The sequence below is a fragment of the Anser anser genome, assembly GCF_964211835.1.
Source record: "Anser anser genome assembly, chromosome: 4".
Classification (NCBI taxonomy): Eukaryota; Metazoa; Chordata; class Aves; order Anseriformes; family Anatidae; genus Anser; species Anser anser.
This window is the reverse complement of record NC_139724.1, coordinates 47,097,316-47,113,175: the sequence shown is the minus strand read 5'-3', so window position 1 is coordinate 47,113,175 and position 15,860 is coordinate 47,097,316. Positions and strand designations below refer to the sequence as shown.

The 15,860-nt window shown below is 43.2% G+C and overlaps 1 protein-coding gene and 2 long non-coding RNA genes across 9 annotated transcripts in view; 2 read left to right on the top strand and 1 right to left on the bottom strand.

The window, feature by feature from the left end:
* Window positions 1–11,570, top strand: part of SPARCL1 (SPARC like 1) — a 19,378-nt gene extending 7,808 nt beyond the window's left edge. For 3 of the 5 annotated variants that reach the window (XM_083833867.1, XM_083833863.1, XM_083833864.1), the window contains 7 exons: window positions 2,212–3,375; window positions 4,545–4,611; window positions 5,254–5,372; window positions 5,965–6,085; window positions 6,848–6,984; window positions 7,867–8,015; window positions 8,909–11,570. In XM_083833867.1, the coding sequence (XP_083689993.1) occupies window positions 2,212–3,375; window positions 4,545–4,611; window positions 5,254–5,372; window positions 5,965–6,085; window positions 6,848–6,984; window positions 7,867–8,015; window positions 8,909–9,131 (1,980 nt within the window). In that variant the 3' untranslated portion in view covers window positions 9,132–11,570. The remainder of the gene's footprint in view (window positions 1–2,211; window positions 3,376–4,544; window positions 4,612–5,253; window positions 5,373–5,964; window positions 6,086–6,847; window positions 6,985–7,866; window positions 8,016–8,908) is intronic. The other 2 variants (XM_083833866.1, XM_083833865.1) reach the window with 2 other exon arrangements.
* The window catches only part of LOC310898611, a 26,306-nt gene extending 12,735 nt beyond the window's left edge, over window positions 1–13,571 (bottom strand). Inside the window, exons 1-3 of one of the 3 annotated variants that reach the window (XR_014583491.1) lie at window positions 12,672–13,457; window positions 12,131–12,310; window positions 6,854–6,964 (exon numbers count right to left, since the gene is read on the bottom strand). This is a non-coding gene — a long non-coding RNA (uncharacterized lncRNA). Of the gene's footprint in view, window positions 1–6,853; window positions 6,965–12,130 lie in introns of all 3 variants that reach the window. The other 2 variants (XR_014583490.1, XR_014583489.1) reach the window with 2 other exon arrangements.
* Window positions 13,569–15,860, top strand: LOC310898606. The gene is made up of 5 exons (XR_014583481.1): window positions 13,569–13,658; window positions 13,956–14,026; window positions 14,465–14,506; window positions 14,620–14,716; window positions 15,384–15,860. It is a non-coding gene; the product is annotated as an uncharacterized lncRNA (long non-coding RNA).

Sequence of the window (15,860 nt, the reverse complement as noted above, 5' to 3'; positions counted from 1 at the left end):
TATTACAGAGCATATCATGCCTCGCACATCACATAGCTAGCAATGCAACAGGACAAAATCTAAAGCTCAAAACAGAAGTTTGACTTATATACATGTATTCCCTTATAAACATTGCACTCATTTTCATAGAGGCAATAAGCTCCACCAACAACCCAGCTTGTGATCCTCACTGCTCCATTGAAGGAATAAGATGCAATCCTCAAATTATCATGTCAAGTCATCATATGCAAAGTCTCAAACGTAAAAATTTTAGCCACCATAGCTTTTGTTATTCGCTATACAGAGCACTAGAAAGATTCAGCTCGGAAAACCGTACTGTGGCTGAGAAGCCAGATAGGCAGCTCTGATGGTAGTGAGAACAATGACTTCAGCAGTGCCAAGCCATGCATGCGGGCTAAGGACAGAGCTCCCAATTTTTCATTCATGGTCAAGCCAAATGAAAATTGCTTTGTAATGCACCGTTCTGGTGAGCATCTGTGGCTCAGACAAAATGGGCACGGGCTCCAATCCAATCAAGTTTTGTAAAAACTAAATTCAGAGGATGCTGTACAGAACTAACATACAAAATCCCTTCTCCCCTGCTAACATTTTCCTATAACTATATCCAGCTCCGTGCAGCTTTCTAGATGCATTCTATGTCACTCCAGACAGTGCTCTGTGTTATGAAAACCAAGCAAGTATCTGTTCCTAGTCAAGTTTTCAGCAGAACTGGGACAGTTGGCAGCCTACAGCTATATCCCAGAAGCAGACACCTGCATGAAAAGAAATCACTGTGATACCAGACAGATAAGCCATCAGTTCCGCATCAATACACAGCATTTCTCCAAGGCCAGTTGTCCCTAAGATGTGACGACTACAGCTACATTGACCAAAACTTAGATCATCATATTAAGGGACCCCAGTATCTTTACAAACAAAAGAGTCATAAATGTTTATTTTAAAATAAAAATAATGGCATAAAAAAAAAAAAACAGTTGAAAACCACATCCAGGCACAAACAAATTGAAGCTGCAGCACATAAAAGCTTCCTATTGAGACAGGAGACAAAATATCTTCCTCAAAAAAAGACTGTTTCATCAAACAGGGGCACCCAGAGCAAAGGATTTTAATGAAGGCTTGACCTTATTTTTGTTAACTATACAGAATTCCAAGCCCTTTGCAGAAGATTGGTTTTGGTTCAAGATAAAGGCATAGTATGTTTCAGGCCACAGTGCCCCAAAACATAGGAAAAACAAACTACTCATGAAGTTGAGTTTGGTTTGATTTCATCTTGTGATGCTTTGTAATACATAATGACCTTTTATAACATCTTCAAGAAAAATGCATTTCATCTGGACAAAGTTCCCACTGACCTTATTAGATTTCAGTCAATATGCATTCTTTTCCTGAAACAGTTAAGAGTTGGAAAACATAAGGTGAATATTTTGCCTAGTACTTCTCCTGCATCACTAAGTACACTAGACAAAAGAAACAATTTTTAGATACCATCTTGACATTAGGAAACAGGATATAGCTTATCTGCCATGAGCCAAATAAATACATCTAATCCTACAGTATTTGTTTTAAATTATTTGTCTAAGTATTTGTTAGTGGAGTATTTGTTTCCAAGCTTTCAAGATTCTTCCCACACTAAAGGAAATGCTTTTCCATCAACTTGGACACTTAGAATTAACTTCTGTTTTCATAAATGACTCCCGAAAGCTTTGAGGAAAACCAGTTTCAGTGCTGTACTTTAGTAAAAGCAACACCGAACACCCATATGTGCTCAGAAATACATCAGAAGTTCCTGTTCTCAACCTGCAGTAGCTGTGATGCTGTTTAACAGCAGAAAGGGAATCCCTGCAGCAATAGGGAGCAGTCATTTTAGAACTTGCTTTCTCCTTGAGGATTTGTACCTTGCCCTCAAGTTACCGGTTTTGCTGTTGACGTCACTGCACACAATAAAAGCCTCTCAGCTCCCCTCAAAGCTTAGGTGGAGTTGCATGGACTACTTAAACTCTAGCCATGCAGAAAGAGGGGACTGAAGCCAACTCACTGAGAAGCAGAAAGGATATCAGATGTCAATTTCATCATTTGACCTAACTTGTTAAAAAGTCACTTACAAAGAACATAACAGTGTCATGTTTCTCTGATGTATATGCCATTGCACCTACTTCAAAATGAAGCCCTAAGACTTATTAATCTACTTGTTAAACGTCTTTTTTCCTTCAGACTAAGCCTATTCATTCTGAAGCCCAAGAGGAAGGGAAGACAAGGCCTGCAAACGAGGGTGACTTGCAGCCCAGTCACAGAAACATAAAAGCAAAGACACCAGTAGCAGATGCTGAGCACAGGGAGAAGCCCTGGACAGCTAGAAGACACGGACAAAGTGGTCACGAGCATCAAATGAAAACCAGTCTGAAGAGCATTAACTTCCTTTCCCTGCAGGGTAAACCAGGCTTGACTTCTGATAGCCGGGAGAGTGATTCTGGCAGCAGTGGAAGAGAGCGGTCCAGCTCTGACCACTACCAGCTCAGGAGGCATGAGAAACACAGCAACACAGCCAACCAAGCACTGGATGCTGGAGAAAATCCAGTGGATGCTCTCAATCTCGATCATGAGCATAATGAATGGAAATATAATAAAAATACAGTTGACCTATCTGAAAACAACAATGAAAGCGATGAAGAGGAAAACGTGGAAGAAGAGGACGAGGAATGGGGGGAAGTGACTGATTACAGGGATATGAAGCACAAAGCCCACCGGACAAGTCACGGAAACCAATACAGGAGACAGCAGAAAGAAAACAGCAGGCAGTCTGATGAAACACTGAGAGATTCCAGTCAGCCAATCCAGATAACCAAGAGACACGGTGAGAAATTCAGCACAGAGGAGGAAGAGGAAAGTCATGAAAAGCCCTATAAGGAAGAAAAAATCCCCCTCTCAAAGAAAAGTCATAATGAGAATGAAGATGAAAAATGGCAAAGCCAAGAAAACAAAGATAGTTTTCAAGTAAACCATCAGAGCGATCATGGCATGGTGATGAAAAGACAGGATAAGGAGGGCGGTAGTATTGATAAGGATGATATCGATAGTGGAGATGATGGTGAGGAAGATCTCAGCAATGCCTGGAAAGAAGCAGCCTATGAGGAAGAGGAGAGAATCCAGAGGAATGACCAAGACAGCACCAGCAATGAGCCTGAAGGAGAAGGAACCACTGGGGATGCCAGTGCATTTCAGAGAGAGAGATGGGATCACCAAGGTGTCAAAATTAAAGACCTTACTCACTCTGAAGATGCTAACTACCACTATGAGGTGCCTAATTCTGACAGCAAGCAACAACTGCAAACAAGCGGCTCTGTTCAGAGTGTGAATTCAATGGAACCTGTAGATGAGGTAAATTTTCTTTAAAATATAACTGGAAGAGTAGAGAGGGGAAAAAAAATCAGTCCCATATTTAAGCTTCTTGTGATTAAGAGGTCCTTTATGTGCTCCCATATGCCCCTTGCAATTAAGGGGACATTTTGGAGAAAAAATGGGTCTACCAAACTTAATGTTTTGGAGAAGTCTGATCTCCTTTTACACATTGTTAACCTAGTTTGTTACGCGTCACTTCATGTACAACATTGAAATAAATTGTCCAGAAAGGAAGTGAACACAGCTCACGTAATAGCTTCAGTCCCAATGGGCCATGTAATGAAACGTACTTATAAACATGGACACTTCTATAACAACACTTGGAACCAAGTCTCAACCCAAGTACCGAAGTCTGTTCACTCCCCTCTCCCACTTTCATGCATACCTTTCCTACAAAACTGAACATTTTTCAAGGGAAGGGACAGGATTCCCTGCATGACCACCCCAGCGGCTAGCAGACTTTTGCACAAGATGAAGGATATGCACTTTGTCCCTTCAGACAAAAGAGAATATTGCACCCTGACCTCCCACATCAGTGTCAGCCACTAGCTAAGCAGGAGACGTCCATTAAAAATAGAGACTGTTTGCTACATCTGTTAGTTCAACATCTACACTGTTGAAAACCAATGAAAGCTTTCCAGATGGAGTATGGTAGGCACCTCCCCACAGCACTGTAGGAGGGACAAGACTGAGGACACATCCATCCTTTCTCCTTCTTCACACACAGCATGGCCACTCACAGCGCTGCTGCAGCTCCCAGGCACTACTGAGATGCTGTCTATGCTCACTGACCCATTGGGACCACCGACCCAAGTAAGGACTAAAATGCCAGTTCTGCCAAGCCTCAAGGCAGACCACTGCTCTATGTCAGTCAGTGCGAAACTACAAGGAGCCCAGGTCTTGCTGGACTCCTAGCTTCTCTCCACCCATTACTTTTTCCCCAGAAAAGAGAGCACTAATACTAGGCCTCATATACTACCTCATACTAGGCCTCATACAACTGTCACACATTTTGCACAACAACCCCTTTCTGTAGCAAATATAGCAAATTGAGTCAGGTCTATATTTGTATCTGAAAAAAAATTTCCCAAAGTATTTTTTCTTTCCAAGATTTACCACAGCTTCTGCTTCTCTCTGTGACTGTACAGGTTAAGACCACAGGCAGTTCATACAGTGTGAGAAGTGCAAGCAACAGCACTGGGGAGGCTTTTCCGGGTGAGTAAACCACATGCAAAGCCCACACATCACCATAACTCTCTTTGACTGGGGAATGTGCTGGCCTGCAGTTCTTTTCTGCCTTCAGCAGCAAGCCATTTCACATGACTGACCTGCGCTGGTGCATCATCCTGCACCACAGATATGTTCCAAGAACAATCCCTTTTGCACACCCTTGGATTCACTCATTTGTTTCTCAAAAACATTTAGATAGCGTACATATTTTTGTGTCAGCATTGCAGAATGGGAAACATTTTCCACTGAAACTCCTCAGTTTAACACTTCTAGCCTGAATTAAACTAGGAATGGGTCAAGTGTCTCAGATGCAGCAAGGACGCATGGGATAAGTTTCAAAGAAAGCTGGAAGTGAACGTCAGCCCTTACAGGAGAAAGCTTTTTCTAAGAAACGTTTCCCCATCCAACTCAAGCCTGGGAACACCATGAGTCCCTCAAAATAATGCACTTAAAATTTGGCTCTATTATTCAGTGAAAGATCCAGCTATGTTTTCATAAACTTACAAAAAACACTTGACTCCTTGGTGAGTGTTTGGCTCTATTTTGCTTCAACTGTAAGCAGTACTTGACAGAAATGCTTGGTTTCATCCTGTTCTAACATTGCCTCCCTCTTGATCTTACCACTAGACCCATGCAGGAACTTCCACTGCAAAAGAGGAAAAGTCTGCCAGGCAGACAGACAAGGGAAACCCGGCTGTATTTGCCAAGATCCTGCTGCTTGCCCTTCCACCAAAGATTATGAGCGTGTAAGTATTACATTCAGTGCACAGCATGTGGGAAATCCAGCTACAACACTTACAGGATACCACATTCCCCTGCTATTATTTCAAATAATTCTACCCTAAAAATCATGCTAGTAGGTTTGGGTCATTTCAGTAACTGTCAATGTAAGCACAGAGTACCAGCATTTACAAATACTTGAGAATAGTATTAACATATGTAGCTAGAAAGTACTTACTGTGATTTTCTGCCATTAGTCTTCTCTCAGGGAACATGGCTTTTTCCTGCCATTAAAAGTAGTCATCATCCATTTAAGGTTTCCGAGCATATAGCAAATACTAGTGCAATAGTCCAGCAGCATCTCAATTGCTGTATTATTACCACATGAAAATAAATTCAAGTGTCTTGAAATAGGGTGCTTAAGTACAGTCACCTAATCTCTATGTAGGCATATTATAACCAAAATTTTCAGTACTTCTGATCACATCCAGTCTCTGTGGGGCATTCACAACTGCCACAGCATATTGCAACAACCACTTCATTATTGTAATGCCTCCTTTACTGACCAGGTAATTTTTCAGAACATGGTGGGGGTGTGTTTGTTTTTCACTCCTTTAGGTTTGTGGCACAGATAATAAGACTTATGACGGTACATGCCAACTCTTTGGTACCAAATGTCAACTTGAAGGAACAAAAATGGGACGCCAGCTGCACCTAGACTATATGGGCTCCTGCAAATGTAAGACTTGTTTTGCCATATAGAATTGACTTAGATATAAACAAGCCTTAGCATCACTAGCTAACCGTTAGTGATCTGCTTTCTTCCTGTGCTCTCCCCCTTCTCCATCAATTAACTCATAAGTAAAACTGACTTTCCAATTCTAACCATGTCAAACAACTCACTTTTCCTACAGTTAATGTTATTAAGTGGCTGAATCCCAAATACATCCCTCCTGTGCTTACAATCAGCACAACCCCAGCACTATTGTTGTATTTCTTTACCATCTGAAGATTTTTCATATCTTTACTCTCAAAAAAAACCCCACCACAGTACATAAATCAACTTAATAGATGAAAATATCAAGGTAAAAAACAAAGTCACCTAAATACAGGAGTCACGATCAAGAGGCTCTAATTGATTTCTAAGCTCTTCTTCAGTTGCCGTTTATCCCAGGAGGAGGAGATTCCTTTTCTCCTAGAAACTCCGCTTTCATACAAGTAAATAGATTGATCATAGCTTCACTGCACAATTCTGCCTTTAAGGTGCACAGGTGTGTAAAGCTTGTGGCTTGTGCAACTGGTAAAAGATGCACACCAATCAATGAATTATACATTTATTATTGAACCCATTAGTTGCATTCCCGGTTTTATGTATTAACTACATCAATTTTAAGATGAACTGGAAGTTTGCTAGTAAGAATCAGGTCTAACTTGGCTCAGAAATGCTTGAATGAGTATTTAACAAGCGATCCATTAACAAAAACTTTGTTGTCTGGCACAGACATACCTCACTGTACTGATTACGAAGTAGATCAGTTCCCCCTCCGTATGAGAGACTGGCTCAAAAACATCCTCATGCAATATTATGAACATGATCAGGATACAACTGGATTCCTAACTGAAAAGCAAAGGAATAAGGTAAGCAATCCATTTTCGAATAGGACCATGCAGTTACATTGTTAGAGTGTGATGAAGCAGCCCGCAAAAGCCATTCGCAGAATCACAGAATGGTTGAGGTTTGAAGGGACATCTTGAGGTCATCTGGTCCAAGTGAGTGACACTCAGTTTTCAAGTGAAAACCAACTTTCTACCACCCAGTAGACCTAAAGCAGAATCACACTACATTGGCTTAAAGCATAGTTAGCATTTACTGCCACTGAGCATTTTTGTTCTTAAATAGGGGGAGACAAAGGATTTACATCAGATAAATTGGCGACAGTAGGCAGTTTCTGAAGATACCAACGTCATAACTGCCTAAGAGCTGATCTGCAGACAAATAGTTAAAGTTGAACAAAACCCTGGGCTGCTCTAACTCTGGAATCAAAGATGCAAACAGCAGGCGACAGCAGGCTTACACAAAATGTTCTTGAGGAGTACCAAAGACTACTCCTATAAACACCAAGAGGGCCTGTGGCTGACCAGGAACATCTCATACTAAATGGTATGAATTACCTGGTATCTGATATGGCTTATTCCATGCCAAAGCGGAGTTGCTTACCCCAGAACAGTGGCTTGTGTCTCATATCCTGAGGCTACTGCCCTGTTTAGCTGGCCCAGATAACTACATTGTAGGGGTTTGATTTCCTCTCCAGTTACTACTGAAGCTCACACAGCCACCACCAATCACTCGGCAAACTTGAGGTAAACTTTCTGTACAGCATACAGCCACAAACACTAAACCCCCTTTCCTCTGTAGTATTTTATCAAGAGCCACTTCTTCAAATCATCTCCTTGCTGGAAAGCTCTCTTCAGGCCAATCTTCCCCCCCTAAACAAAAATGGATTTCTCTGTGGTCTTCAGGTCAAAAAGATCTACCAGAATGAAAAGCGTCTCATGGCTGGTAACCACTCAGCTGAGCTTCTCTTGCATGACTTTGAGAAAAACTATCACATGTACGTGTATCCTGTGCACTGGCAGTTTCATCAGCTTGATCAGCATCCAGCTGACAGGTAAAAATTCTTTGCATATTAAGTTCTGATTTGCAGGTCAAGCTAAGGCTGTTTTACCTTGCTATACCACGTCAAGCATCCTCTGACATACAGGACCAGTCCCTCAGCCGATACAAGCCAGTATCCCCCCCTCAGAACTCAACTGAAACACAGGACATTTCACTGCTGCGCTGGAGCAGTGTCTTGAGCCAGAACCTGCTATCTTCTTGCTTTTCATAATCATGTTACAGCTAACTCTACAGCTTCTTAATTGCTACTCATGGCCTGATCATGGAGGAGAATGCAGTTCATGAGATCCAGCTGCCACAGAACCTAGGACAAACAGGCTAAATACAATGGGCAGATGCCTGTCAGCAATAATTAACTAGTGAGGTACTGTTTATTAAACCAATACTGACAAGCTCTCAGTTTAAGGAGCAGGTACAATAAGACAGCACTAATGTCACAATTCAGAGAAAGCCCCAGCTTACTTCTGAAAATAAGACTCAGATTTCAGGCCCTCCATCAGAACACTCAGCGTTGGATCAGTGTCCAACGATTCAAGGGTGCAGGCCCTTAATACCTCGTGTTGATCACACCTAGCATCTTACAAAACAACTAAGCACCTTTGCAAACTTCTCCTTAAGATCAACAGCAAAATGACACCACTGGTGAACTGTAAACACAGGACAATTATGCTTGCTGTAGGTAAAAGATTTTAGAGAGAGCAGTTAAAGCTTATGTTAGATTATCAGGTATTATACATCACCCTAAGGACACAGGACAGAGTCACTACAGAAGCACCAGAGCTTCTCTGTCAAAGCCACTGCTGCCATCTTCTAGCCACACTGAGCATCTTTGATGATCCTGGTGATTTATCACTGAAATATACCTCTACATATCTGCTCTTTCAGATCACTGACACACTCAGAGCTCGCTCCCTTGAGAGCCTCCCTCGTTCCCATGGAACACTGCATCACCCGTTTCTTCCAGGAGTGTGACCGAGACCAAGACAAACTCATTGCTTTGAAGGAGTGGTGCCACTGTTTTGGGATTAAGGAAGGTAAGCCTCAAAGACCAGGAAGGTGTGCAGGACAAAGTGTTCTCATTAATACTTGGCTAAGTCTCAGGCCATAAAGTACAAGAAAAATTCTAGACAGAAGCTACGACTAGTGTGCACAACAGCAACAGGAATAGTAATGACAAGACAGTGAAAGATGCAAGGTTCTGAAATGGTTGACACAACCAGGAAAAAGTCATGTTTTTCACTAGGAATAATTTGGGAGGTAGTTTGTAATAAATAGGAAATCGCTCCTCTCTGTGGTGTCTGACCCTGTATGTTCTGTCTCCACCACTCCCGAAGTATTGATTTTTCATCCTTTAGTGCCAAAAGCAAGGCTAAGCAAACTTGTAATGTAAACCAATGGTCAGAGCATACCGACTGAAGATGCACTTGAAGAATCTCAGGCCAAGTAGTGAAATTAACTGAGACATCTGCAGTTAACTATACTCATCTGTACCTGACAATATGCAACACAATCACCATCGTCACACTGCAGCAGTAGGCCGGGCAGTGCATTTAACCTAACCCGTGCCTAATGCGACACATGCTGAGGCTGCCCACCAGACTTGGTGCTTCCTGAGGCTTCAGCAGAGGGATTTTCTCAATCCTACACGTGCTAGGCATATGTTTGGCTCAGGTCGATCCAGAGACACCTGAGATATCTAAAAGGCTAGGCACTACTGTGCTTGTGATGTCTCCAAAATTAGGCAACAGCTGAACAGAAGCTGCTGTGACTGATGTTACATTAACATGATGACATTCCATCTAGGGCACTCTTTAGAAATCCACATTATAGCCTTGAGTGACAGCTAAGCAATGCAGCCAGTTTTTAAACAAGGGTAGCAGCAGTACAGGTTAAACCTAGAACAGGTGCATGATAGAAGCTGAGCTAGGAACACAGATTGAAAACTTTTTTTCAAAATCCTACTAGCTACTCCCTAAACTCAACCAGAGGCTGATTAGCAGAGGTCAGATATTCACTGAGTTTATACTCTGTACACAATTTTTCCAGCTCTTCTAACTACACTTAATGAGTAACAAACCACGTGTGGAAATAAGCTACGAGTTAAAATATGCATGTACTGCTGCTAATGATTGCTCATCCAGAGAAGGTCTTAGGGTTCATCCTTTAGTTAAAACTGACGGTAAGGGCGTAGGGGATTCTCAACTCACAAGCAGCTTAAGACCTAACACAATGAACAATGAAGCACCTACCAAAAAGGCTCGAAAGGAATGGCTCCTGACTATAACAGCAACCGTATTTTTTAGTGCCAATAATGTTCCCATACCTAAGCCCGATTAAATTTTCCCGTGTCAATTTCTTAATAACAACACTACATAAAAACAATACTTTGGCATCAAGTATTCAAATGTTATTAACATTTTCTTCTATGTTGCAGAAGACATAAATGAAAATCTCCTGTTCTGAGCCTGGATGAGCCTGTTCTGAGCCAGTATCCCAGTGCTGCACTACAACTGGTCAAATATATAAAGCCCATTTATTACTGTAATTAACAGCTTCATAGTTTTCAGAACAAAGTTGTCATAAGGTTCTTGTAGGCTGAGTTATTCTCAAATAACACAAGTGCATAACTGGTATAAATTCACTAACAAAAAAATTTAAGAACTCCAAGTGGCTCATTGCTGAACAGAAGTGTTCTCCTCCGCATGTACCTATGACCTCTCTGAAGCAAGAAGTAGAATTAGCCCAAGAGCCGAGTTGTTGACAAAGCTCTTCTTCAGTAGAACTATAGGATGTGGATCTGAAACCTATCTTGACATAGGATTTATTTCTTTTCCTGTTACTGTCAGTTTAACATTCTGCATAGAAGTGTCAAATAAAGATAATGTCTACCTAGATTTTTTTTTTGTTCTGTGGTTTGTTCATTTTTAAGACTTTTGTCAAAGAAAAGCTCAAGGTAAAGGTTCAGTGGAAAATCCATGTTAAATTTAAGGCTGGAAAAGAAACTCCAGGATAGATCAGAATTATCAGAATTTGGCAGTCCGTAAATTCTAATTCCTAATGCATGAACATTATCGGCTTTTCAGCAATTCCTGTCCCTTGGAAAAAACAGTAACAGTGCAGGAAGTGTGTCACACACTGAATTCCAGCTGAGCAACTGTGTAACAAACAACTGAAAGGACCATAGCAAGCCTGGGTGTGCATACAAAGACAAATTAGTGATAGGTCCACAAGAACGCAGGAGATATCTCAGCTGCAACTTCTCCTCCAGTGGCTTCCTTTCCTCCACAGAAGCATTAACTACTGCCACCATTTTTCCACAGAAAGAACTGCCACCTACTCCTTTCACCACCTGCCAACTCTTGTTTGCCTGAAAGCGAGCACAATTTAGGCATGGAAAAGCAAGGACAGAAATATTAGTTTTGAATCCCAGTAGCTTTGTGATGTCATGCCAAACACTTCACAAAGAACAGACACCCCAAGTGTCTGCTCTACACAGGAGACCCCAAATACTCTTCCTACAAAGGCAGACCCCAAACCACCCAACCCCCCCCCCACCTGAATGATGGTACCCTCCCAACAAAAGCGAATGCCATTGCCCTTACAGTTTCCCCTGTAAGCCCGACCTGTCACCCGCTGCACCTTCTGCGACGTCACCCAGCAGCCTGTACACATAAACCCAGATTAGATGTACAATGACACATGCACTGCGCTAATTCCTTTTGATAAAGAGCCTTTCTCTGGGACTTGACATCTCTTAGGACGAGGAACTTTTGACAGCCTTTTCTTCTGCCTGCCCGCAGCCTATTGCTTACTTGCTCTTTCTACAGCCATGAGTCAGCCCACTTAGAGCGATCCAGGTGAGTTCGTTGCCCTTTTTAGGACAGGACAACACACAAGGGACTGTCCTGTTCTCCGCAGGCTAACCCACCAGTGCTGTGCTCCAGCCAAACGGTAGGAAAAGATGCAGCAAACCAGAATTCATTGGGACAAATGGGAAAGAAAGGCCCTTAAACCACCCAAGCTACATGGGGCAGACGAGTAGACCCCAAGACCAGTACAGCCATGGAGATCTGAAGCACCTGGCACGTGAAGGAGCCAGCATCCCACCTGCTCCAGAGGTCTCCGTGATGCCACTGCTTCCACGTTCCCACTGTGGGGCACAGAGGAGGAGCACCTGCTGGCGTTCACATGGAGGGATGCTGCTCTCCCAGAGTGCTACACCAGTGAGATATTCAGCTCAGCTCACATCTGCTGCAAAGGGGGGAGCTCCACCAGTCCATCATTAACCTACAAATCATAAAAAACTCCATTAAGAATAAGGACCATAAATGACCACCTGTTTCACATGCCAGAAATAGCACCAACCAATAACAGTAACAGTGCAGTTAACTTAAAAATATCTTAACACTTATCACTTCATGTCTTCACAGTATGGTGAAGTAGGCAAAAGATTGTGAACCTCTGTGGACTTGATTGCTTCCATTTAGTTTTAACGAGCATAAATTGAAATTAGAAGTATTTTCTCCCTCCACAAGCGAGTATCAGCAGTGAAATGTCATTCCCCTCCAGCTTAAGGCAACCTAATTTGAGATACAGGCACACACACACACACAGCGCCCTTCCAGCCACACTCCTTGTTCACACTTACCATTGCACAGTTTTATCCATCATGGTTGGTTACAAGCAACAAGGCACCAGGACGTTGCTACCCAACACAGGTTGGCTGCTTACTTTTTACTGACTTGGCAATCTGATTCTTCTTTTCCAGCTCCCTGTGCTGTACTGCTTGATACCAGAGATGTTTACATTAGGTTTAACTTTCAGTCTGCCTGTTTGGCCTGATGGCAAACACTAGAAAGAAAGAAATACAGGAAACAACCACCTCTGCTGCTGTTTCTCGCTCCAAGGTTCATGCCAAAAGATGCGGGGTCACAGTTCTCATTTTGTTGAACACTGACCAGCTTTACCTGATTGCATTCCCAAAAAACATGTGCACACTAGGAACCCCAGATTACACCTCTGCCTCCATGGCCTTGCATGCGTCCTAAAGGAAAACATATTAGAATTTCTGCACATTTTCTGCATGCATCTCAAGTGCATTTCTACTTGTACCTATCTGGGTTTTTTAGTCACTGCTAGTGATTTCCATACATGGGGACTTTCAAAGAAGTCAACAAATTACTTAACAAAAAGAACACACTACACCAATAAAGAAAACCCACTAAAGAGCACAACAATTACTTTCTGCTCTTTCATCCCCATACTCTGGAACAAACTGCTCCACCACTATTGCAGGCAAAGAGCATGCTTGGTAACAAACCTTGAGTAAAACAGACATCAGCCATGTCTTTTGTAATAGACGCATCCATTGCCAAATCTGTCGATCCCCCGAGGATTAAATAAAAATCATAATATAAAGGTCATTTGCAAAATCTGGCGGCTTTATCAGGTGAAAAGTAATTAAACAGCCAGCAGGGTTCATGAGGATATGACACATGACACCTTCCAGATTCCTGATGTGTGGCACACTACCCAGCAGCGTATATATAGATGCCGGCCGTCCAGGCAGCGCTATCACCGCAGCCAGCCGACTTCTCCTGACCCGCTGACCAGCCGCTCAACATGCAACCCAAAGGTAGTACCGGGGCGAGCTCTTACCCCACTGCCCTGCAGGACAGAAATCTGCTTGGGTATGGCTGCAAACTGCAGGGAAGGGAAGGGAACAGAAGGGAAAGTCCACGATGAGGGTGGGCAAGCGCTGGAATGGGTTGCCCAGACAGGTCACAGAGCCTCCGCCACAGGAGATGCTCAAAGCCCAGCTGGAGCAGCCCTGGACCAGCTGCTGCAGTCAACCCAGCGTGCGTGCGTGCTCCCCGCGCCTTCCCTTCTGCTGGAACTGGGGCGCTGCAACTCTGTGCCATCTGCTCCACAGGCGTCTCGCTCAAAATGAAGCTCCTCTTGCTGTCCTGCGTCGTGAGCATGGTCCTTGCTGTCGCCAACGCTGTAAGTACCGAACAAAGAAACAGGCGGGCGTCCAATGCGGGCAATCTCCATGTTGTCACTTGGAAATTGCAAGGTTTTTTAACCGATGGGAGAGCCTCAGAAATACCAATGGCTGGTGCAAGGCTGAACACATGTACTGTACTCCCATTCCAGACTTCTGGCTTAAGATCGAGTCCTCCTCAAACTTTAAAGCAAAAGAGAAATTGCAAGGTCACTCCCAGCCCATCAGTGGGGGCCCCCAATTCCTTTGTCGCGCAGCTGACCATTTTCCAGACACTGAAGAACAAGTTTCTCCTGCAGATCTTGGCTTTCTAACAGGACACACTTAAAAATAAACAACTGAGCACTTTGTTTAAAACAAACAAAGAAAAAAACAAAGAGAAGTGTGTTTTTTCAAGTGTGTTTTGCTCTAACAAAAAGTTGTTTCTTCTTCTACAGCAAGACGACAGCGATAGCTCTGGTGGGGAGAGCACTGAGGCGGTAAGGCTTCTGTTTCTAAATTACTGGGTCTCACCAGTTGTAACATTCAGATTTAACCAGGCAGTTGGCCCTCACCTGGGAAACACTGACACACAATGCCTTTCTTTTCACAGCCACGAACAGGACCCTTTTTCCGGCCCTTTCGTCCCTTTTTTCGCCCCTTCCCGAGAAGGCTCAGGGCTGCTCAATCTTCCTGGTTGCGAGCCTGAGGTAAGCAACCTATCTTGCTGTACAAAAACACATCTGCAGCCAGCTCTATCACGACATTTGCCTACTTCTCACTGTTAATATTTCAATTGTGCAAGAAATTTCATGGCCCAAGCAAGCATCAAGATCTAGCTATGAAGATACTTGAACAGGCATAAAGCAATGGTGCTCTGTACAACATACCGTCTACGATCAGGTACTCCAGCTGAAAATGGTCTAGCTGGAAATCTTTCTTGGGAACAAACGACTACCAAAAAACATATCCAAGCCCCCGTACCCCTGCCAGAATGGCCTGAAAACTGCTGAGGACAGGAAAATCATTAAGAATTTTTACTTCCACAAACAACACACTACCCTTGTGCAGTTTTTAAATCTCATCCAGCAGGATACTTTCAGTGATTTTCATTTCCTTCAGCACTGCACATTATCTTAAGCACTTCACAGAGAAGAAAAAATCATGCTACTTGGACTTGCCACACCATAGCCAGCCGTATACCCAGCTGTCAGGAGCTGCCCAGCCACCTCCCGTCAACACAGAAACAGCCTCCTCCTGGGGCCATGGCTTCAAAAGACAATTACACTGCTAAGGGCTCAAATAAAACATTCATTAAGACGTTAAAACAATTAACTGCTCTTGGTTCTAACCTGCAATTCTCCTATTGCTCTGCAGGTGCCTACCTGGATAACCATGGCTGTCTCCTGCAGGATGCTGCTGCTTCCAGATGATCTTCTGCTTCCCACATCTCCTTCATATCTTCTGTCACCAATGTGCTGAAAATGGAGGACCACCAACAACAGGGTCCCTGTTTCACACGCCCACTACTGAAGCTGGTGTGTGGCAAAGTGCATGGCTCTCAACCCTTCTCTGCTTAATTCCTAAATCTGAATAAATGCTGAGCATCAAATGACTAAGGTCTCTTCATCTCTTAATTATTTCTTGGGAAAAAGAAACACATCAACGTCACTTCAGCGACCCTGCTTGCAATGACCATGAGTAGGAAAGGAAGGGAACTCCTGAGGCTGGCTTTGCCTTTTGTCCATGCTAAGACTCACAGGCTCTCTCAGGTCTTCATCTGGCCCTACCAAATACTACCCAGCACTCTGTGCTTTTAAGGGCTTGTTTATCACAAACATTGCTGCTGAAGAA